Raw genomic sequence first — 24,621 nt, forward strand, 5'->3', positions numbered from 1 at the left:
CTCTTTTACCTGGGCTTATGACTGAGCTTAGGTTTTAGGGCCCATATTTTGTTTAAACCAGATAGTTTCATGGTCTTCGATTCAGGACATTTTGTGTAAAAATTGAGGTTAATTTAAAGAATAAATTAAAGATAAGAAATGGAAATTAAAATGATTTGTTCTATAATATATACCTGAGAAGAGTGATTTCTGTGATCAAAAGGAGTTCAATTCAGATTTATTTAGAAAGAACTACTCAGAAGCTCTGTAGTTCATGAGCTACTTGATATTTTCTAGAGATCATTTTATGTTAAGCTGTTGTACATTGTTGATGATGTCATGGAAGTAGGAAAGAAGCCTTTATAATAGAGTTTTATGAAAGAAATGGGAGCCTTTTTTTCCCATTTATGATATTAAAAACAACACAGGTATTTGGTGTTTAGTCTTAAAAATTTGTTTGGTCACCTTAGTGATTCTTACGTGCAAAGTCTTCATCACTCAATTTTAACAAAGAAAATAGGGCTTATAAAGTTATACTTTTGAAGCATGAGTTATGAGCTAATTTTAAGATGGTATAGTTTTGGTAGAGTACTTTTGTCTCAGTAAAATGAAAGATTTGGGTAACTCCCCAAATGCCCTGTAAAACAAATAGGTTTATGGAAGGTTGCAGTGTCAGCAAAATATATGACAGAATAAAGAGTTTTGTACCTGCATTAATTTCATGAAAGCCTTTTTTACGAGTGGGTTGAGATTTGCCATAAATTAGTATGAAGCTCATGGGTCTTTTTTCTTTTTGAGACAAGGTCTCACTCTGTCACCCAGGCTGGAGTGCAGTGGTGTGATCATAGCTCACTGTAGCCTTGATCTCCTGGTCTCAAGCAATCCTCCCACCTCAGCCTCCTGAGTAGCTGGGACTACAGGCACATACTACCATAGGCAGCTTTTTTTTTTTTTTTTTTTTTGTAGTAGAAATGAGGTCTTGCTATATAGCCCAGGCTGTGAACTCCTGAGCTCAAGTGATCCTCCTGCCTCAGCCTTCCAAAGTGTTGGGATTACAGGCATGAGCCACAGTGCCTGGCCTCCTGGGTGTTTTTTGGGGAGTTTGAATAGTCAGTGTCTCTTCATTTTTATATAAAAGGTTTGGGTCTAGAGCTGATAAACGAAAATAAGCTATCAAATAACTTATTTATTTATTTATTTATTTATTTGAGATGGAGTCTCATTCTGTTGCCCAGGCTGGAGTGCAGTGTCACGATCTCAGCTCACCTCTACCTCCACCTCCCAGGTTCAAGTGATTCTCCTGCCTCAGCCTCCCAAGTAGCTGGGACTACAGGCGTGCGCCACCATGCCCCACTATTTTTTTTGTATTTTTAGTAGAGATGGGGTTTCACCATGTTGGCCAGGCTGGTCTTCAACTCCTGACCTAATGATCCACCCACCTCGGCCTCCCAAAGTGCTGGGGTTACAGGCGTGAACCACCGTGCCTGGCCATAACTTTTTTTTTAAAAATCACAATAGAAGCTCTGTGACATTTTAAGCTTGTGATCAAACTAACTTAAGGGCCTGCCTTTGTCAATTGAGATGCATCTTGTTTCATCCATTTTTCTATTAAATTTTTATTTTTTTAGCCACCCTATTAACAGACCATCCATTTTTTAAAAAGAAACTTTTTATTTTAGAATATAGATTGACAGAAAAAATTGCCAAGATTGTACAGTGTTCCTATGTACCTCTCACTCTGTTTTCCTTATTAATATATTAGTGTAGCACACATCATATTAATGAAGCAATAATTGATATTGATATTAATATCAATAATGAAGTATTGATATTATTAAGTAGAGTTCATACTTTATTCAGATTTTCTTAGTTTTATCTGATGTCCTTTTTCTGTTCCAGGATCCCTTCTAGGACACCACGTTATTACATTTAGTAGTCATGTCTCCTTAGACCCCTCTCAGCTGTCACTGTTGTCTCATCTGTTTTTATTGTTATATAAACATTAATTATACCTTGGTACATCTGGACTGGGCAGGAGCCAAAAAACTTTTTGAAGACACATTTCCTAATCCTAGCAGGCTCAGCAAATCAGTGATTTCTTTTTGACTGAGGTCTTTTGTAGCTTTAAATCAGTTACTTCTCAGGATGCTTCAGTGCTGTGTATGCAGTTTTAGGCTGTTCCCCTATTCTGGTAATTTTCCTGCTCAGCTTCTTGAAAAACATCATTAAACACTGGGCAAGTTGATCAAGTCAGGAAGTCAGCTGGACCCATTAGACTGTGCACTGGTGTGAGAATTAGCCTGCCATCTTGGCTGCATCCCAAAGTTTGTTGCGTAGATGCATCCCTTCCTGTTGACTTGTGGAGGAGCTGGTGAAGGTAAGAAAGGCTCAGAATCAGAAGCCATATTCCCAGACAGATTTGTGGTGTCAGCAGTCTATTTTTTTTTTTATTTTTTATTTTTGAGACGGAGTCTTGCTGTCACCAGGCTGGAGTGCAGTGGCGCAATCTCGGCTCACTGCAACCTCCGCCTCCTGGGTTCAAGTGATTCTCCTGCCTCAGCCTCTCAAGCAGCTGGGATTACAGGTGCCCACGACCAAACCCGGCTAATTTTTTTTTTTTTTTTTTTTTGAGACGGAGTCTCGCTCTGTGGCCCAGGCTGGAGTGCAGTGGCCGGATCTCAGCTCACTGCAAGCTCCGCCTCCCGGGTTTACGCCATTCTCCTGCCTCAACCTCCCGAGTAGCTGGGACTACAGGCGCCCGCCACCTCACCCGGCTAGTTTTTTGTATTTTTTAGTAGAGACGGGGTTTCACCATGTTAGCCAGGATGGTCTCGATCTCCTGACCTCGTGATCCGCCCATCTCGGCCTCCCAAAGTGCTGGGATTACAGGCGTGAGCCACCGCGCCCGGCAACCCGGCTAATTTTTTAAAATTTTTTTATATTTTTATTTTTAGTAGAGATGGGGTTTCACCATGTTGGCCAGGCTGGTTTTGAACTCCTGACTTCAAGTGATCCACCCACTTAAGCCTCCCAAAGTGCTAGGATTACAGGTGTGAGCCACCGTGCCCAGCCCAAAGTCATTTGCCCAGTCATATTTTTAGTAGTAGACAGTTCTAATTTACATTAGTAATCTCTTAATATACTTAGTATTTTTTTTTCTGTCAAGAGTAATGAGAGTTAATTAGAGGAGATAATAATAAAGTTGTTCAAGTGGCTGTCTGCTTTGAAAGGGAATTTCAGAATTTTGACTGGAGTTTGGATCTCCCACCTAGTATTAACTTTGCCATAAGCATCACCAGCAGGTGGCAGCAGTGCCCATGTTATAAAAATATAGTCACTAGTTAAGACAGGTATAGAGTATGTTGTTTTGTTACAGAAGTAGATTTAATTTCTGGTATTTAAATTTTCCTCATTATATTTAATTATAGTCTGTTTTATACTTTAGTAGACAGAATGGTATTTAACAATACTATCAAGGCAGGAACAGCAGTATTACCAGAAATTTTTAAATACTCCAAAGTGTACATGAACCACAGTTGACATCTTATGCCATTGTTACATAGCAGAGTGTCACTCCTGATAGTGGCACTTAACCTTCAGCCACCAAAGTAGGGAAATTAAGTTGTATATGAAGCTCCTAAGTAGGACCAAGGAATTGTAACACCATGGTGCCCTCTGATGCTGGTAAGAGTAGTCAGCCTGCTCCCCAGACCTTAGCTTAACTAAAAAAAATCAGGCCAGACTGAGTGTGGTCAGAAATCTGGCTATGGGAGCTTTAGGGGTATTCTTAACAAATGCTTATGGTAATAATCAACTTTCACCACTCATCGTTTAGACCGTACAGTTTCTCAGGTTGTCTGAAGATTTACCACTCCAAGGACTCCCACATTTCTCCGAGCCAGTGGATGCTTTGGAGAAGATTGTGTACGTTGGAAACTTAGGGAGATTTGATGCTGAAGTCGCTAAGTACAAAGTCAACACAGTCACTTGAGACGGAGTCTCGCTCTGTCGCCCAGGCTGGAGTGCGGTGGCGCGATCTCCACTCACTGCAAGCTCCGCCTCCCAGGTTCACACCATTCTCCTGCCTCAGCCTCTGGTGTAGCTGGGACTACAGGTGCCCGCCACCTCGCCCGGCTAGTTTTGTATTTTTTAGTAGAGACGGAGTTTCACCGTGTTAGTCAGGATGGTCTCGATCTCCTGACCTCGTGATCCGCCTGTCTTGGCCTCCCAAAGTGCTGGGATAGTCACTTTTTTCCCTTGCTTGAATCTCTTTTTTTCCCTTCATTATAAAAACAAATCAAAAAAGGAAGAACAACTAAACTCACACGAATACAACATAAATACATGAAAATTTTAAAAGCGATTGTGTGTCTTACCCTCAGTACCATTCTACTTTGTGCAGCCTCTAGTATTTCCTGGAATAACTCACTTATTTAACAAATACTGATGGAATACCCTGCAATGGGCCTTACTCTTTTTCAAAGTGGTGAGAATGTAGCAGTAAATAAAACAGATATAATCTCCCTGCCCATTTGGAATTTAGATTCTAGTGGAAGGAAAGAGACACTAAATAAAGTATCTGGTTCATCAGAAGATAAGTAGCATGGGGCTGTGTGCAGTGGCTCCCACCTGTAATCCCAGTGCTTTGAGGCTAAGGTGAGAGGATCACTTGAAGCCAGGAGTTTGAGACCAGTCTGGGCAACATAGAAAAACCCCGTCTCTCTTAAAAAGAAAAAAACAAACAAACCTAAAAATTAGCTGGGTGCAGTGGTATGTGCCTGTAGTCCCAGCTGACATTCAGGAGGCTGAGGCAGGAGGATTTCTTGAGCTGAGGTCAAGGCTGCAGTGAGCCTTCATCACACCACTGCATTCCAGCCTAAATGACAAAGCAAGATATTTGTCTAAAAGAAGAAAAATACCATAGAAGCTGGGGAGAAGAAATAGGGAATTAGGGGAGGCAGGGCAATGTTGTAATCTTAAAGAGTAGAGAGGACTCCATCAAGATAACATTTGAACAAAGTCTCGGCAGTGTGGGATTGAACCTTCTGGACACCTGGGAGAAGAGAATTCCAGGCAGAGACAGCAAGGGCAAAGCCCTTGGGCTATGAGCATGTAAGAGGGCTCCAGGAACTGTGTGGTAGCCAGTGAGGGCTGAGGCAGACCCAGCAAGAGTGAGGGATGGGATGTGAATAGGTGGTCCTGTAGACTATATGAGCCTTGTGTGAACTTTGGCTGCCACTCTGAGTGGGGGCCATTGAGCAGAGGAGTGATAGGGTCTGGCATGTGTTTTAGGGGAATGGTGAGCAAAGGTGGAAAAAGACCAGTTGGGAGGCCATTTGCAGTAGCTCAGGTGAGAAGTGCAGGTGGCTTGTACCAGTGTGCCAGAAGTTAGAATCTTGAGAACTGGTTAGATTCTGTACTTGCCTGAAGGTAAAATTAATAGGATTTGTTGACAGACTGGCTATATAATGTGAGAAAGTAAGGCATCGGGGTTCATTTCTAGGTATTTTTGTCTGAGCAGTTGAGATGAGAAATCTGTAGGTAGCACAGGTCTGTGACTGAAGGTCAGGAATTTGGTTGTGGACAGGTAAGTTTGAGATGCCTGGTAGTTATCCCAGGGGAAATGATAAACAGGCAGTTGGATATTCTAGTCTGGAGTTCAAGGGAGCAACTCAGGGTAGAGATAGAATTATGGGAGTCAACATGTAAATGGCATTTAAAGCCACGAGACTAGATGAGATTACCAAGGGAGGGAGTTATATGTAGGGAAAGGTTCAAGGACTGAGTCTTGGGTCACTCCAGATGCTAAGAAGTCAAGGAGATGAGGAAGGACCAGCAAAGACAGACAGTGGCCAGTAAGGTAAGAAAACCAGCTGTGTGTGGTGTCTTGGAAGCCAAGTCAAGTTTGGGGGAAGGAGTAATCAACTGTGTCATATGCGGCAAAAACGTCAAGTAATGTGAGCTGTAACAATTGAAGCAGTCAGTGTTGAGGTCCTTGGGGACTCTGACAAATGCTATTTCAGTGGAGGGCAGTTGCAAATCTAGAGTGTGTTTGAGAAAGAATGGGGTGTCCTCATAATAAGAAAAAGGTTGAGCAAACCGATAATCAACAGCTTTTCTTATATCTGCAGAGAATTGAGGTCACAGGGCAAACCACCGCAAAAACAGGCAGGAAAATAGAGATCGGCTCACCTAAGGCAGAAGCTGTTGGAGCCAGTAATTGAGATTTAAACAAATTGCTGTGGGCTAAGTGTGGACTAGTTTGAGAGTTCAAAACCAGGAGCTTGTCTAAGGGGACCCCACACTTTGGTGGGTTTTACCTCAAGGAGACCCACTAGGTTCTCCTGTAAAGATGGCAGGAAAATTCCCTTGTGCTTTGGACACGGGAAGGGAGAAAGTAATCCTTTCGAAATATATCCAGGAAGAAAGCAGACCCAGATCTTCTGTTCTCCATGGCAGAGAAGAGTTTTCTCAGGGAAAACTACTTGCAGGAGCCTTCTCTAGCTTAGGAGAAGGGCAATTGGATGGCTCAACCCTCCTCTAGCCTTCCTGTCTCACATAAGAGGAGGAAAAAACAAGGCTCCACTAACAAAAAAAAAAAAAAAAGATTTTATCATAAGAATATGCAGTGCATCTCCTCACCAATACGATACCATCAGTAGGGCTCCAGGATAACGGTGGATTACAACTGAGAGAGCTGCAAGACACAGACTGTATTTTAAGAAGGAATTTCTAGGGAAACCCAAAGACAACAGGGAGACAAACAAGGATACTGAGGAAAATTGGAGCCTCTAGCACCTACGGTGAACATCAGACGCAGCCTGTTAGCCAGATAAACATACAACTCACTTTACCTAAGTTCTTGTTACCTAATACATCATGTCTGGCTTCAGTAAAAAAGTACAAAGTATGCTAAAAGGGAAAAAAGAGACAAAGCAAGCATCGAGCCAGACTCAGATATGTCAGAGATTTGGGAGTTATCAGACTGGGAATTTAAAATAACTGATTAATGTGCCAGATTTCTAATAGACTAAGTGAACAACATGCAAGAATAGTCAGGTAGTATAAGCAAGAGATGGAAACTTAGAATCAAAAAGAAATGCTAAAAAAAAAAAAAAAGGCCAGGCGCGGTGGCTCACGCCCATAATCCCAACACTTTAGGAGGCTGAAGTGGGAGGATCACCTGAGGTCGGGGGTTCAAGACCAGCCTGACCAACATGGAGAGACCCTGTCTTTACTAAAAATACAAAATTAGCCTGGCGTGGTGGTGTGTGCCTGTAATCCCTGCTACTCGAGAGGCTGAGGCAGGAGAATAGCTTGAACCCGGGAGGCGCAGGTTGCTGTGAGCCAAGATCCTGCCATTGCACTCCAGCCTTGGCAACAAGAGCAAAACTCTGTCTCAAAAAAAGAAAAAAAACACACAAATGCTAGAAATAAAACATTGAAGCAGAGATGAATGCCTTTGATGGGCTCATAAGACTGAACACAGCCAGAAAGAATCAGTGAGCTTGAAGATATATCAATAGTAACTTCCCAAATTGAAATGGAAAGATTCCAAAAAGGAATGGAAAAATTTTTTAAATAGCAGAATATCCAAGAACTGTGGGATAATTTTTAAAAGTGTAGGTTGGATGCAGTGACTTACACTTGTAATCCCAGCACTTTGGGAGGCTGAGGCAGGCGATTGCTTGAGGCCAGGAGTTTGAGACCAGCCTGGGCAACATGGCAAAACCCAGTCTCTTAAAAAAAAAAAAAATACAAAAATTAGCCAAGCATGGTGGTGCACACCTGTAATCCCAGCTACTCAGGAGGCTGAGGTGGGAGGATCGCTTGAGCCTGGGAGGTGGAGATTGCAGTGAGCTGAGATCATGCCACTGCACTCCAGCCTGGGCAACAGAGTGAGAACTTGTCTCAAAAAAAAAAAAGTAAAGTGTAGCTATGCATAATGGGAATACGGTAGTTCTCCCATATCCACAGTTTCACTTTCTATGGTCAACTGTAGTCCAAAACTAGGTAACTGCAGTACAATAAGATTTTGAGACAGAGGGAGAGAGACAATGCTCACATAACTTACTACAGTGTATTATTATAATTCTATTTTTATAAATCTCTTACTGTGCCTAGTTTATAGATTAAGCTTTATCATAGGTATATGTGTATCAAAAAAAAAACAAAAAAACTATACATCAGGTTCAGTACTATCCACGGTTTCAGGCATTCACTGGGAGTCTTGGAACATATGCCCTGTGGATGAAGGGGCGACTACCATACCAGAAGAAGAGAGAATAGAAGAGAGAGAGATTAAAGTCAGAGTATGAGTAACTCTAGAAACTTTGCTCTAAACAAGATCAGAGAAATGATGTATCTGAGGGGGCAAATGAGGTAGAGTTTTGTTTTTTTTTTTTTTTTTTTTTTTTGAGGCGGAGTCTTCACTCTGTCGCCCAGGCTGGAGTGCAGTGGCACCATCTCGGCTCACTGCAAGCTCCGCCTCCCGGGTTCGCGCCATTCTCCTGCCTCAGCCTCCGGAGTAGCTGGGACTACAGGCGCCCGCCACCGCGCCCGCCACCGCGCCCGGCTAATTTTTTTTTTGTATTTTTAGTAGAGACGGGGTTTCACCGTGTTAGCCAGGATGGTCTCGATCTACTGACCTCGTGATCCGCCCGCCTCGGCCTCCCAAAGTGCAGGGATTACAGGCGTGAGCCACCGCGCCCGGCCTTAGAGTTTTGTTTTTAAGTCTTGTTTTGAATGCCATAGGAGTGGTCTAGGAGAGGATAATTTGATGCTGTAGGTGAGAGATGGGAGTGTTGCCAGAGCAATGTCCTCAAGGAGGCAAGAGAGGATGGGATCTGGTGTGCAAGCAGAGAGCTCGGCCAAGGAGCAGGTAACAGGAAGACAGCAGAGTGTGAGAGCAGGGCTGACGTGTGAGTGTGTGATGGTGGGAACTCGTGGACATTCTTTTCTGATTGCTTCTGTTTTCAAGGTCATCAGCTGAGAGGAAAGCTGAGGTAGAGGGGTTAGACGTTTGGGACCTTATGATTTAGTCTTTGAAGATACTAAATGGACTAGTGTGATTATTAATATAGTATGACTGCCAGCTGGTGGTAATGGCGCCCCTGAGGTCCAAAGTGCTATATTCTGTTTTACCTGCCCATTATTGCATAACTCAAAATCGTTACACTGTGTCTTACTGGAAATGGACGTGTTTCACTAGCATCTCATCACAGTAACGATTTTGGTTCCCAGGAAAGAAGCATCAAATTTGCCAAGTTAGATCTCCTCAGTAGGCCAGTTGGCTAATCCATTATATAATAGGCCATGATTTCCCCTGGTTGTTATGTATGATCACTACTCTTGGGGACAACTATCAGGCTTATGGTTCAACAAGTACCAGTGCCTTCTAGATATCAAGGCACTGCTATAGGGGCAGAATAAAGCAGTATTTAACATCTACCTTCATGGAGTTTACATTTAGTGGGAAACAAAATACATGTCCAGTGTAAAGGTTCTGAGAAAATAGCGCACGGCAAGGATAGGAACTTGGGGATTGCAGCTTTATATTGGAGGGTCAGGGAAGAGTTATCTGATAAATGACATTCGAGGTGAGGCCTGAAGGACAGAAAGACTAGAAGAGTAGGCCATAGGGGCAATAGTGAGCCAGGCTTTTGTGTTTTCTACTTTATAAACAGACTAATAGAAGACAGGCAGCAACCATTGATGTCAACACTGCCACTTTTTACTAAATGTAATAAAACTTTAAATACATTCTGTCTACTCTTCCTGAAATACAACTCTGTGTGCACTTAATATTACATTTTCCCTTTCTTATCAAACTTGCTGTTTTACAAATTCAGCGTGTTCCAGTCAGCTGTATTTAGTATTTCCTTTTTGATCAAATTGTGAAAACCTGCTCAGTGGGAACCCATTAACTGGCTGTTTTGTCCTCTCAGAACTGCCTCAGACATTTTTGTTTTGTTTTATTTCATCCCCAGACTTTTTTTTGGTTTTTGTTTTTGGAGACGAAGTCTTGCTCTGTAGCCCAGGCTGGAGTGTAGTGGCATGATCTTGGCTCACCACAACCCCCGCCTCCTGGGTTCAAGCAATTCTCCTGCCTCAGCCTCCCCAGTAGCTGGGATTACAGGTGCACGCCACTGCACCTGGCTAATTTTTTATATTTTTAGTAGGGATGGGGTTTCACCATGTTGGCTAGGCTGGTCTTAAACTCCTGACCTCAGGTGATCCACCCACCTCAGCCTCCCAAAGTGCTAGGATTACAGGCGTGAGCCACTGCGCTGGGCCAGCCACAGACATTTTTGAAAGCACCCTTATTTCCAGTAACAAGATATTCCAGGCCCACTCTGATCCCTACCCCCAAACATAATTAGCTCCTGCACAAGGAGCCTGATATTAGAGGCCCAAGATGACCCAGGGGTGTACATCCCACTTGATCGCATAAGCGCTGGTTGTAGCAGGACACTGCTGTTGAGCCACCAGGAAAACACAGACTTGGGAAAGACATCAGATCTTTCTAAGGTCCCAGGTTCGTACAGCTATCTCCAGTTTAGCTGTCATCACCTAGTCCTTTTTCTGTCTCATTTTAATGTAATTTAGTTAATGTAGTTAATTTACTGTAGTTAATAACATACTTAAAATTTAAACCCTTCTTGACTGGATAAACAAAATGTATGTCCACAAAATGGAATACTATACAGCAATAAAAAGGAATGGACTACTGCTATGTGTTATATGAACCTGAAAAATGTTATACTTAGTGAAAAAAGGCAGACACAAAAGATGTCATGTCACATGATTCCATTTATATTAAATGACCAGAAAAGGTAAATCTATAGACATAAAGCAGACCAGTAGTTGCCTGGGGCTGGGGTTAGGAGTAGGGAGCTTTTGGGAATGATAGAAATGGATTGTGGTGCTGGGCGCGGCGGCTCACGCCTGTAAACCCAGCACTTTAGGAGGCTGAGGCAGGCAGATCATTTAAGGCCACGAATTCAAGACCAGCCTGGCCAACATGGCGAAACCCCATCTCTACTAAAAATACAAAAATTAGGTGGGGTGGGTGTGGTGGTACATGCCTGTAATCCCAGCTACTGGAGAATTTGAGGCAGGAGAATCACTTGAACCCAGGAAGCAGAGGCTGCAGTGAGCTGAGATCGCACCACTGCACTCCAGCCTGGGGGACAGGGTGAGACTTTGTCTCTTGGAAAAAAAAAACAAAAAAAACACTTGTGGTAAGGAAGTACACAATCATAATCATAGAAATCATTGGATTTATATCTCAAGAAATTGTTTTTGAGATGGGGTCTTGTTCTGTTGTCCAGAGTTGGGGTACAGTGATGCGATTATAGTTCACAGCAGTCTTGAACTCCTGGGCTCAACCAACCCTCTCGTCTCAGCCTCCTGAGTGGCTGGGACCACAGGCATGCACCACCATGCTTGGCTAATTTTTAAAAATTTCGTAGAGACAGGGTCTTGTTATGTTGCCCAGGCTGGTTTTGAACTCCTGATCTCAGGTGATCCTCCTGCTTTGGCAAAGCACTGGGATTACAGGCATGAGCCACTGTACCCAGCCTCAAAATTTTGTTAAAAAAAATTAAACCCTTCTTTTAACTTCTACATCTACCTCCTTAATTGGCTATATTAACCTAATAAGCTATTCCATTATATTAACTTAAAAAATATATATATATTTTTTTCCGTACCTTGCAATAATATCCCTCATCACAAATCTGCCTTAATCTTTATAACAGCTGTATCCTCATTTGGATCTCAGGTACAGCCAGAACATGACAATTTATTGCTCATCTGTTCATTCCTACCCTTTTTCCTATAGGTGCTCCATTTTCATAAAATCTCTTATTTTTCACTCTGATGATCGAAGAAGAGATCAATAGATGGTTGCTTTGCTTGTGACCTTCCTGCAAGTTCTTGTGAGGACTGAGTGTGACGCTTTGCTTACCAGCTCTTTCTAAAATATATAAATAGCTGAGTCTTCTAAAATTGAGGGCTCAAATCCACAAATGACATGTTATTTGAAAATACTGGATTTAATAGAAAATATCACATTGTAAACAAATCCATTGATCCATGAGCTTAAAACAGAATGACAGCACAATCACATAGAAAAGCTAAAGACAAAACACTGGTACCAAACATAGCCCTTAGGCCTGAGCCAGACTCTTAAAGGTCTTTCCCAGAAATAGAGACAGCAGTAGCTTCAAACAGGCACAAAAACAGCCAGGAGGAGGCAGCATCCACTCCATGAAGGCCTAAGACAATGAAAGGAAGCCAGAGCAACAGACCACCTTGGGATCCGGGGAGAAGGATAAATGGGCAAAAGGGTTGTATTTCCTGATGTTCTCAGAACATCAGACCACACCATGTGAATCTAAGCAGGACTATTTTAAGTGGGGAAACAATACTAGAAACATTTGGTGTGTTTTCCTGGCACTCACCTCCTAGGGAAGCAGGAGAGCGGGACACTCAGGAGCTGTGACTAAACTCACACTTAAGCTGCCTGCCCAGACCGTCCTCTTGGCTGAACACAACACTGAAATTGTGGCAGTGTCTGTTGCCCCAGTGGACCTCCTACTTACTAATGAGTATGTAAAACAGAGGAGCCACAGTGAGGCCTTTCACAAAAACACAGGGCTCTGGGGGGAAAATGGCTTCCACCTTCCTCCTTTTGATGCTGCAGAGTCCCTGAGGGAGAGAAGTTTGACATGGCTGGGCCCCTTGAGGCTCTGGGTTTATCAGTAGAAGCCGCCTCTTTGACCCCACCCACCCAAATCCACCCCCAGGTTCTCCCAGTTCAGAGAAAAGCTGTGAAACTGGAAAACAACTGGAAGAAGGAAGGAAGGGATGTTTTCTTTCCACTGCACTTGTTACTGACCAAAGAGCCTGCTTCCTTGCACTTTAGATATTGAGAGTTTGTGCCTTAACCTGGAACAATGGTTCTCAACCAAGGGGCAGGCCTGTGCAAGAAGGACTCTCAAGACTCTTCAAAGAGGTGGCATCCAATATACACAAGCCCCTAATTCCCTCCCACTTGAAAATCAGTGCATGTAAGGAGAGAAATTCCTGATGGGAGTGTGTTGTACATGTGAACCGTGGCTGAAGCAGAACAAAAAGTTTAAAACTCCCAACCTGGGTTTGGCAGACATCAAAATGATGGAGTACATTTTGCAGAGATTTTTTTTCTGATTAAGTTACAAACAAATCATTCTCCCTATAGCTAAACTCCATGACTAGGCTCCCAGCCTCATGGCCAAGAACAATAAGTTTACCCACTTATCTGGAGTACCCATACTAGATTAAAGAAATACAATTCTTTCTTCTAAAGACAATTTCCAGAAAGACCTGCCTTTCCCTATGGGTACTTGACACTAGGTCCCAGCACAGGCTAATCGCTGTATGGTTTCTTAGAAGTTTGGCTTTTCTCAGTTTCTTTCTCTTTGATACTGTACAAGGGGTCCACCAACTTGTTATGAACAAGCATTAAACCTACAAAAAATTAAAAAGTAGTTAATTCAGGCAGTGGCAAGAGTTCCTTGATTATCAATCATAACATCCAGGAGCTCTCAAATTTTGTCTTACAGCTGACTCTTCTCTCTTTTCTCTATGATCCCCAAATGATAAACACCCTAAGTACAGGAAGAGTTATTCACAGTGAGTACTATATTCATGGAACTTTTATAAATTCAATCACTATGGGAGTTGGCTATTTAAAGGTTAGTCTTTTCAGCAAAGAACAAATTCCTAATTGACCTGCTTGAGTAAAGGAGGATTTTCACGTTTGCCTAAAGCAGTGTGCATCCTTTTAAAGTAAAAGAAGAGCCGGGCATGGCGGCTCTCATGCCTGTAATCCTAGCACTTTGGGAGGCCAAGATGGGTGGATCCCCTGAGGTCAGGAGTTAAGACAAGCCTGGGCAACATGGCGAAACCCCGTCTCTACTAAAAATACAAAAATTAGCCGGGTATAGTGGCGGGCACCTGTAATTCCAGCTACTTGGGAGGTTGAGTCAAGCAGAATCACTTAAGCCCGGGAGGTGGAGGTTGCAGTGAGCCGAGATCATACCACTGCACTCCAGCCTGAGTGACAGAGTGAGACACTGTCTCAAAAAAAAAAAAAAAAAAGTAAAAGAAATGAAGATCCTCCTGATAATTCAGTGTCTCACCTAGAGGGGAATGGCTGTTTAAGATTTGAAAAGAGAAAACCTGAGGCTCAATGGCACTGTGAGGTCATCACATAGTCCTTGGACCATACTCGGCATTTTCTTTCCTCCTTCTCAGAGCAAACATATCTCCAGAAATGGATCTTTGCAGTCACAGGTGGAAAATAAATGACAGTGTAGTGTGATGCAGTTGGGTTTGATATTTCTTAAGATTACAGTTGTCAAGTAAAACGACTAGAGGATGAAAGCTGGATCTACTACTAACTCCCGGTACACCCTGAGCTTGACCACCTGTTCCTGGACCCACACCTCCCTCACCTTTGAAATACTTGACAGTCTTCACTTTCAGCTCCAAGGTGGCATCCTCATCACACACAAACACGGTGCGGGGATGCTGCTGGAAGGCAGACACGGTCCACATGTGGTTCACTCCCTCCTCGATGGCCTTGTACAGAGCGAATGCCTTGTGAGCACCTGTGATGAGGATCATCACCTGGGGATCAGAAAACAAGTCCGTGATAGAGGGGAGCATTCCAGACACCCTAAACAGTTGTAAGGATGATTGTTTTTCATATCACATTGTAAGTGGTTACCATGCAACATACTTTTGCTCAGTGCTCCTTGTGCTTTATCACACAAATAACCCAAGGCAGGTGGCATCATTATCCCCATGTTATATGATAAGAAAACAGAGCCTGGGGGGTTAAGTAACTTGCCCAGGGTCATTTATGACCCTAAAGTTCATGTTCTTGACCACCACGTGACAGTGCCTCCAGGTATCTTTGATGATGCCTATGAAAGTGCCCTGTAAACAGATATGCCATGCCCAGGCCCGCTATCCCGTCAGCTTGGTGACTCTCCACAAGCACAGTTTGTGAAAGAGGGCTCCTAACCTGCACCACCAGCAAGGATGCTTTGCAGGCAATGGTAGGAGTTATCTGTGGGACCTCTAAGGCTGAATCCCAGGAAGGCTGCTCCATTATCTGGTCACTTTCAGTTCATAGCATTAAACCTATGAACTAATGTGACCTGGGGTGATGGTTTTTGTTAATATATAATAAAACAAAGGCACAGTCTCCACTTAACAGTTAAGATATCAAGAATGTAAGTGATCTTAAAGAAATCAGCTCTATTCAAGGGCAGGAAAAGAGAAAAAAAATAACTCAGTTCTATAGATTTCCTTTCATTTTAATTCACATGTGCCACAGAGTTGTGAACAAGATGTACTGTTCCTTTCTTAAAAGATTAGAACACAGAAGCAGAGAGGGAATGTGACTATTTATTCCGGACCCCTCAGCAACCCAGAACTCTTTTTAGAAAAGATAATCTCCTGATTTCCAGTCCCAGGTCCTTTCCCAGATCAAGATGCCCTCATGATAAAAACAGGTTTAAGCTGCAAGACTAAAAACAGCGAGTAAACACCCCCACCCCACATACTGATTGAAGATTACCCAACAGAAATCTGGGCGCTGTCACTCATATCACAAAAGTTCACTTTAAACAGGGAATTTTTCACTGATTTAGATGCTTGTCTATTGGCTTGGGCAAAGAAATGTAAATCTAACATGTCTATAGCTGCTTCCCACTGAATGCACATCAGAAAGGAAGAGAAAACGCTTCTAAAGTTCTAATGAAAATAAGGAAATTGGAACCACAAAAAATTCAAATTCAAATGATAGTCAATTTTTTAGGGGAAAAGCTAAATTCAGTTTAAAACACTTATATTTTAATCACACTTCACCACATTTATTAATCTCTGAGCACGGGGCTAGAAGCACAAGCATCCTTGGTGTCCAAACAGTGACCTCTGCCAACTACAAGGAACAAGGGAGCCCCTCTCTCCATACCTGGTCAGGTACAAAATTCATATTCCAACATTAGTGATGCTGGCCTCCTCTCTGCCTGTGAAAAGCATGAAAGGGGCCCGAGGCCAGAGAGCCTGCTGTCCCAGGCAGTCAGCCAAAGGCACCAAAAACATGCTCAAGGGATTCACCTCACACTGGGAATAATGATGTCTTCCAAAGAGGCAAGAGGAACAGTGAGTAACAGGGTCAGCAGGGATTTTAGCTTTATTTATCATGTGTTCATCTTTAATAAGAATGTAGGTGGTACAAGTATAGTTAAGATTAATAAGAGAAAGACAAGTCCACCCAGCGCAAAGCTGGTGGGGCCCTTGCATCCTCACCTCTCTAGCATCCATGACAGTGCCCACCCCCACCGTCAAGGCCATGGTGGGCACCTTGGTGAGTTCTCCATCGAAGAACCTAGCATTGGCCAGGATGGTGTCCATGGCCAGTGTCTTCACACGGGTCCTGGACACCAGACTGGAGCCTGGCTCGTTGAAGGCAATGTGTCCATCAGGGCCGATGCCTACAGGGAGAGAGCCCACGCAGCTTTGTGAGTCCCAGGGATCCAAGATTTCAAGAATGGACAATTTCTCCTTCCCTAACTAGGGTCTGAAAAAAAATCATTGAAAGCTGTGTCACCTTTCTCATTTGCAGCCCTGAGCAGGTACTCTGTCCCCCTCCCTACCATTTATTTCTCTTTGACATACTGTCTCAGAGGAGACCCTCCCCACCATTTCTGTCTAAGGCACACACATTGTTAACTTGCTATCACCCCCAAAAAACTGAGGAAGAAGCACTCCAAACAGCTTCTGCCTCCCCAGATTGTCAGGAAAGTGGACCTTCTCTGTCTCTTCCGCCTGTAGTTAGAGGGTCCTGCTGCTGGGATAGAGGTGCAGTGAACAAAACACCCAGAGAACCTGGAAGGGGCTGCCAAGGTTCTAAAATCTCAGAGGATGAGAGCTTCCTACCTCCTCCCCACCTTTAAGTACAGAACAGTGATCTCTAGAGCAATAAAAGGCAATTCAATGTTACCCCTCATGGGTAACTCCAGAGGTGGCGACAGATGGACACACAAAAGGGCAGCCCAGAGGACCCGAGCACAAATCCAAGAAGCAGACACCTGCTCCCACCTGCGGACCTTCAGTGAGTCACCTAACTTCTCTGGGGTTCAACTGGCTATCTATAGGGGCTGTGTGGAGACTTTTGGAACTACAGGAGTCCATGATGTTAAATGTTTAGATAAGTTCCAGGACTGATCCATAAATCCTTAAGACTGGGGAGTAGACAGAACCTCAGAGTCCAAACCCAGACCTCTCAGTTTATAGACAAGGCATCAAACTGCACAAAGAGATCCCCAAGATAACACAGTTCCTGAGTAACAGAGCCAGGCAGAGCCCATTTCTCCTGCCTGTCTGTGCGGTCACTAGCACGCCCAGAGGAAGCTGTCTGGAGATAGGCGTGGTGTCTTGTCCTCCTTCCCACGGGTCTGGCCCTGGATTGTGTGCTGCAGAGTGTCAAGCTTACCTCCAACAAATAGCTCGATCCCACCTGCAGCTTTGATCTTCTCTTCAAAGGCATCACATTCTGCCTGTAGGTCGACTGCATTCCCATCCAGAATGTGGGTGTTTTCTGGGTGGATGTCAATGTGCTTGAAGAAGTTGTTCCACATGAAGGAGTGGTAACTTTCTGGGTGGTCTCGAGGAAGGCCTGTGGGGCCATGGGGCACTCAGTCATGCCTAGGCCAAGCCAAAGCCTCCCTCCTAAGAAGGATGCCAGGACACCAAGCTGACCTACAGAGACACTCCCAGGGGTCTGCCCATCTGGGAGCCTTAGGCACCAGCCCTCTGACCCCTAGCCACTCGGGACAGACTGAGCCAGTATCCGTAAGTGTCCACCCACCCAGCACCACCATCTGTGGCCACAGAGCTGGGCCAGAGTAACTACACACCAAGGGCCTGGGAAATCCCCACATTCTAATCTGCTTTTCATAAGGCAATGACCATTAAGTTAGAGGCTGGAGACACTCTGGCCCCCTGGGGTAGGGCTGCACTCATCTTAGAAAGCAAGCAAGCACACCCCTCACCCTGTGCCTCTCACCCCACCATCCACTCCCAGTTCTACCCCACTCAGCCTGAATACATTCCAGCTTGAACACCAGGTGGTTAGAGGGAACTATCTCAAGGCTTCCCCAAATCAACTTTTTTTTTCAGCCAGGAAAAAAAAATAATAATGTTTAATGTTAAGCATTAAGAGTATGTAAAATCAGCCTTAAAAAGGAAGGAAATTTTGACACACGCTACAACAATGGATGAACCTTGTGGACTTTATGCTAGGTGAAAGAAGCCAGTCAAAAAGACAAATACTTTATGATTCCAGTTATATGCTCTAGTTTGATTCTAGAGTAGTCAAATTCATAGAAACAGACAGTAAAATGGTGGTTTCCGCGGCTGGTGAAGGGGGAAACGAGAAGTTACTGTTTTACGGGTATAGAGCCTGGGTCTTACAAGATGAAAAGAGTTCTAGAAATTGGTTGCACAACAATGTGAACGCACTTAACACTACTGAACTATACATAGAAAGGTGGTTAAGATGGTAAATGTCATGTTACATGTATTTTACCACAATTTTTTTCTTTTAAAAAGGATGTTTAAAATGAAGCTATTACAAAAGGACTGGGTGAAGGGGAGGTGATAGAAGACTAAGGTATAGCCTTTCAGCAGCAGGAAGGACACCAATCTCGGGTCCCCTCCAAGTGTACCTGGCAGAAAGGGGAGCTGGAGGCCACACACAGGAGAGGAAGCACAGATCCAGATCCTAGGGGAAACGCCCCAGCCAGGATCCCACTTGCAATCATTTGTTCCAGAAAGAAATGGCATGGAGTTGGGGAGCAGGCAGGAGAAGGAGATACTCTAATATGTATTAAGTATTTGTTATGTGTAAGAAACTTCCACATCTTTTATGATATCATTTAATGCTTACAACCTGTGAGGTCAGCTTTACTAGCCCCATTTTAGAGCTGAGTAAACCAAGAGGTAAATATTGATAATTGAGCCTATCATCAAATGTCACTGGCTCCCTGATTCCTCTCCAGGGCTGGGCCAATGAGAGGAGGAGCATCAGTCTCCTAGAATCAGGAAAGAACCTTGAAAGAGAGACTCACCCACGTACTCATCCATGTTGAAGGTCTTCACATATTTAAAGGACAGGTCCCCATTCTTATAGTATTCAATCAGCTTCTTGTAGCAGCCAAGTGGGGTACTCCCTGAAAGAGTGGCCACAGCCATGAACACCCCTTGCACCCCAAGTCTGGAAGCCCAGAGGGTATACAGGAATGAGTCTGGGCTGCTCACAGGGAGAACCTGTCAGATCTGAAGTCCTAGCCAGTACTCCAATCCTAACTGCCATCCATCCATTAATTGTTTGTTTAATGCCTATTTTGCCACTAGACTTTAAGCTCCAGGAGGGCAGGACTGTGTCTGCCTTGATCACTGCTGAATCCCCAGTATCCAGCACACTGATGACTGAAATCACTCTGATTAGTACCTGAGTGAACATCAGACTTAATTATTGACATGATAATCCCTGAACAAGTACTATGTGCAAGACACAGGGCCATGTGATAAGGACACAGGGGAGCAAGGCACAGTAGCTACTCTAAAATAACTCAACTGTTTAGGAGCAGAACACAAAGCAGGAACATCAGTTGTGATGGGGTAAAGTACAAGCTCACCCAGTGCTTCAGGGTTCAAGGAAGACTTCCCTGAGGAGCAGCGAAGCCCTAGTTGAGTCTCATTAAAAAGTCAATGTCACCGGGCGCGGTGGCTCAAGCCTGTAATCCCAGCACTTTGGGAGGCCGGGACGGGCGGATCACAAGGTCAGGAGATCGAGACCATCCTGGCTAACACGGTGAAACCCCGTCTCTACTAAAAAATACAAAAAATCTAGCCGGGCGAGGTGGTGGGCGCCTGTAGTCCCAGCTACTCGGGAGGCTGAGGCAGGAGAATGGCGTGAACCCGGGAGGCGGAGCTTGCAGTGAGCCGAGATCCGACCACTGCACTCCAGCCTGGGTGACTGAGCGAGACTCCGTCTCAAAAAAAAAAAAAAAAAGTCAATGTCATGGCCGGGCGTGGTGGCTCACGCCTGTAACCCCAACACTTTAGGAGGCCAAGGCAGGTGGATCACTTGAGGTCAGGAGTTCAAGACCAGTCTGGACAACATGGTGAAACCCCGTCTCTACTAAAAATACAAAAATTAGCTGGGCACGGTGGCATGTGCCTGTAAGCTCAGGAGGTTGAGGCACAAGAATCACTTGAACTTGGGAGGCAGAGGTTGCAGTGGGCCGAGATCGCACCACTGCACTCCAGCCTGGCCAACAGAGCCAGACTCCATCTTGAAAAAAAACAAAAAAGTCAATGTCATAAAAACACACACATAATAAAAGGTAGGAGAACACTGTATATTAAAAGACTAAAGATGCATGAACCCTGACTGAACACTGGATTTTTAAAAAACCAACCTATAAAAGATAAATGTGGACAACTGAGAAAAAATTGTGAACATAGTTTGCATATGAGATGATGGCGTGATTTTTCATTTTCTTAGGTATGATGGTATCATAGTTGTGTAGGAGAATGTCCTTATTCTCAGGAGATATGTGCTGAAGGATTTAGAGAGAAGTGTCAGGATGTCTGGAACTTACTTTCACATGGTTCAGAAAAAAAACTTGTGTGTGTGTAGATACAGAACAAGAGCCAGAGAAAGGTTAAAGCAAATGTGGCAAAATGGTAACAATTGGTGAATTTAGGTGAATGGTATTGACCTGTTTTTTTTTTAACTTTTCTGAATATTTCAAATTTTGCAAACTAAAAAAATGAAAGGAAAAAAAAAAACTACCGAGATTACATCATGTCACCATTCTTTTCAAAACCCACCATTAGCTTCTCATTTCACCCTCAGCAACACCAGTCCTTCTAAGGCTCCACAGAACCTGGCCCCCGGCTATGAGACCCTCCCTGCCACCATATCCAACACTGCACAGCCCCACCCCTGCCAACACACTCCCTATCCTTTCCTGCTTCATGTTTCTCCTTTCCTCTTATCACCATCTAACATACTCTATATTTTGCTAATTGTTTATTATCTGTCTCTCCCATTATAATTTAAGCCTCAGAAGGCAGAAGTTTATATCCTTTTTGTTCACTGCTGTATTCTTAGAGGCTAGAACAGCTTTGCACACAGAGGGCACTCAATAAATACCTGCTGGGTGAATGGCAGCTCCCCACAACTCACGCAAAATAATCAGCTGGTCCGTGTGACAAGGCCTTAGCTATGCCTGAGCCACATAGCTTCCTCTCTCCTGCCATTTTCCAAACTTCTAGCCTTCCCATGAATTCTCTGAACTTCCCAGTATCTAGCCAATAAACTCCTTTTCTGCTTAATTTAGCTGGAGTTGGTTTCTGCGGTTTCCACTCAGAACCCTGACAGGTGCTACATCTAACAGAAGGAATGTTCCAAGGAACCCGTGTGGAAATGCTGTCCTGTTGGTTCAAGAAGGACAGGCAGGGAGAGGCTAGGTTTTGGAGGGCCTTAATGCCACTGAAGAGTTTGGATCTGACTCTGCAATGATGGGAATGAGGGAATGGTTTCAGAAGACCAGACTCTGACCCATAGAGAGGTTGTTTCTCTCCACAGTTAGGAGACAGGATGTTAGCACAGCCTCCAGAGGGCCTGAGACATTGGTGGTTTCACAGGCACAGGTGGATACTACTCCCACAAACCTCTACTGCAGAGCTCAGCAAACTTTGGTCCACAGGCCAAATCTGGCCTGTGCAGTGGCACGATCTCAGCTCACTGTAACCTCTGTCTCCTGGGTTTAACTGATTCTCCTGCCTCAGCCTCCTGAGTAGCTGGGATTATAGTGCCTGCCACCATGCCCAGCTAATTTTTGTATTTTTAGTAGAGGTGGGGTTTCACCATGTTGGCCAGGCTCGTCTCGAATTCCTGACTTCAAATGATCCACCCACCTCAGCCTCCCAAAGTGCTGGGATTACAGGCATGAGCCACCACGCCCAGCACTGCAGCCTGTTTTTATACAGCTCATGAGTTAAGAATGGTTTTCTTTTCTTTTCTGAGACAGAATCTTGCTGTCGCCCAGGCTGGAGTGCAATTGCACAATCATGGTTCACTGCAGCCTCGACCAGGCCCAAGCAATCCTCACACCTCACACCGCAGCCTCAGCTGGGACTATAGGCATGTGCCACCATGCCTAGCTAATTTTTGTATTTTTTTGTAGAGATGGGGTTTTGCCATGTTCCCCAGGCGAATCTCAAACTCCTGGGCTCCAGCAATCTGCCCACCTCAGCCTCCCAAAGTGCTGAAATTACAAATGTGAGCCACTGTGCCTGGACTGGTTTTTACATTTTTAAATAGTTTTTTTAAATTAAAGAATAACAACATTTTGTGACATGTGAAAATTATATAAGTTCAAACTTCAGTGTCCATAAAGTTTTATTGGCCTACAACCATACTCATTCACTTATATATTGTCTTCTCTTTTTTTGAGACAGGGTCTCACTCTGTCACCCAGGCTGGAGTACAGTGACACAATCTTGGCTCACTGCAGCCTCAATCTACTGGCTTAAGCGATCCACCTACCTCAGCCTCCCAAGTAGCTGGGACTACAGGTGAGCGCCACTGTGCCAGGCTAATAATAGCTGCTTTCAAACAACAGAAGGGTGAGGTTGTTGCAACAGAGACTATATGGCTAGTGAAGTCTAAAATATTTACTACTGGCCTTTTACAGAAAAAGTTTGGACTGCAAGGAAGACAAAAAAGAAAAAGAAAAAGCTTGAAGAACCCCCCCGACACACACCACACACACATACACACTCTAATGGATGGGTCAGGAACGGCCACTAGGGCAAACCCACCCATCTCTGAAAGAAATAATCAGGACATTTGTCTTGAGGAGCTGGGGTCAAAATATCTTTCTGAAAAAGCAACATTTTGATTTTTTCCAAAAGAAATTAGGACTGTTTTTTACTTAGGTCCTGTGTTTAATTAAGCCTTACAGAAAATTACCTAAGTGACTACCTTCTCAATTCTCCCAAGGATGGTACTTAGCTAGTACCCCTCTAGATATAGAGAAGAGAAATTAATTCATTACATAAAATGAATGCCTTAGGGTATCAGGACTTAATTCTGTTAAGAAACCCTGGTGGACAAGGCTGACTTAGGATGTAGCCTAAAAATCAAGTTCTTCCTACCTAACCAATATCCCTTCTGCTCCAGGATTCTGCAGGAACAGGCAGCACTAAACCAACCCATAAGGGAAGCTGGGTCCTTTGTATGTGGAAGGGGCAGGAAGGTACTCTCTCAGCACCAGTACCCCAGAGCCCCCGTGAAGTCCCTTGGCTGAGTGAGCCCGTGTACCTGGCCCCTGTTGCCTACTCTCTCCACTCCTATCCACGGCACCCTCTCCATCCAAGAACGCACCAGTGGGGAGCCCCAGGGTGAAGTACTTTTCTGGCCCTGGGTTAAACTGGATGATGCGGTTCCTGATGTATTTAGCCGCCCACTCGCTGGCCTGAGAATAGTGGTCCAGGATGATGAGTTTCATCTTGTCCTGCAGTGGGGGAGAGGGGATGACAGAAAGGAATCAATGGTAAGGGGCAGAGAAAGAGATGGAGGTGGTGGGAGAAGCCTCTCTTACCCAGCAACAATCCCCCCTTCCCAAGCTGTCTGAGCCAGGAAAAAGGCCTTTCTATTCACAGAGGAGCTAAGAGGTTGGGCCAGTCGCCTCCACCACCCACAGTCCACTAGGAGGCGCTACTGGGGGCAGATCTGGGTTCTAATCTCAGCTCCTTCACTTACCAACTAAAGGACCTCGGTCGAAGGACCTAAGTTCTCTCTGAGCCGTTTCCTCCTTTATAAAAATTGGGACAATAGTACCTACTTCACAGACTTCACGACGGGTAATACGAAATGAGAGAATGCGTGTAAACCACTTAGTATTTACTATGTTGGCTGTTACCATCCGGATAGATGCTCTGCTCAGCCCCGCCTCCCTCATCCCTGCCCCCACGGGAGCGGGATACTCTCCACACTCCCCGCCCTCTACCCCAAGACTCTTCCTCAAGAAGTAGAGGGGTCATAGGATCATGCTGGGCCACTAGAGCAGGTGGGGCAATGAGCTCTGCCTGGGGAGCTGTGTGCTGAGGGACTAGCGGAGGGGTGTTCCTACTGGCCCGCCTTGCTTTGCGAACCCCTCTGGGTCCTCAGTTTCCCCCAAAGCACAAAAGGTAAAAGGTAATCGCTCCAGAAGGAGGACGTTTTGCTCCCCCAGCACTGCGGTTAGTGGGAGTGGGAAAGCAAGAGGCGAAGGTGGCCCGCGCGGTCGTCGGTGGGGTACAGCGTGTCCCCCACCCCGATTACCACCCCATCGACCCTCCGATCCCGGCTGGAAAATGTGTGAGAGCGGCTCCCCGGGGTCCCGACCCCGGGTGCCGTAGGGCTGGGGCAGCGCTCCGCGCTTCGGCCCGCGAGGAAGGTGCCCGCCAGCCCTTCTCCCCACTTACGCGTACGCCTCCCGCGGCGGCTGCAGCTACTGC

General features: G+C 44.7%; 1 protein-coding gene across 6 annotated transcripts; it reads right to left on the reverse strand.

The window, feature by feature from the left end:
• Positions 1 to 1,630: 1,630 nt before the first annotated feature.
• GNPDA1 (glucosamine-6-phosphate deaminase 1) lies at positions 1,631 to 24,621 on the reverse strand. 6 transcript variants are annotated; one of them, XM_015140841.3, is made up of 7 exons: positions 24,589 to 24,621; positions 23,507 to 23,636; positions 19,173 to 19,274; positions 17,537 to 17,719; positions 16,351 to 16,535; positions 14,484 to 14,658; positions 1,631 to 2,347 (listed from the first exon to the last, which is right to left on the reverse strand). In XM_015140841.3, exons 2-7 carry the CDS (start codon positions 23,628 to 23,630, stop codon positions 2,238 to 2,240), a joined length of 879 nt encoding a protein of 292 aa, XP_014996327.1. In that variant the 5' UTR covers positions 23,631 to 23,636; positions 24,589 to 24,621; the 3' UTR covers positions 1,631 to 2,237.

This window comes from Macaca mulatta, chromosome 6, assembly GCF_049350105.2.
Source record: "Macaca mulatta isolate MMU2019108-1 chromosome 6, T2T-MMU8v2.0, whole genome shotgun sequence".
In the NCBI taxonomy this organism is placed as follows: Eukaryota; Metazoa; Chordata; class Mammalia; order Primates; family Cercopithecidae; genus Macaca; species Macaca mulatta.

What these genes read in the sequence shown, in the direction of transcription:
- GNPDA1 (XM_015140841.3), bottom strand. Translation starts at nt 23,630, where the DNA reads ATGAAACTCATCATCCTGGACCACTATTCTCAGGCCAGCGAGTGGGCG. An exon ending in CTGTCATGGATGCTAGAGAG is followed by an intron (nt 14,659 to 16,350) that starts GTGAGGATGCAA and finishes TCTGATCCCCAG; the next exon opens with GTGATGATCCTCATCACAGG. An exon ending in GACTGTCAAGTATTTCAAAG is followed by an intron (nt 2,348 to 14,483) that starts GTGAGGGAGGTG and finishes TACCTTCACCAG; the next exon opens with CTCCTCCACAAGTCAACAGG.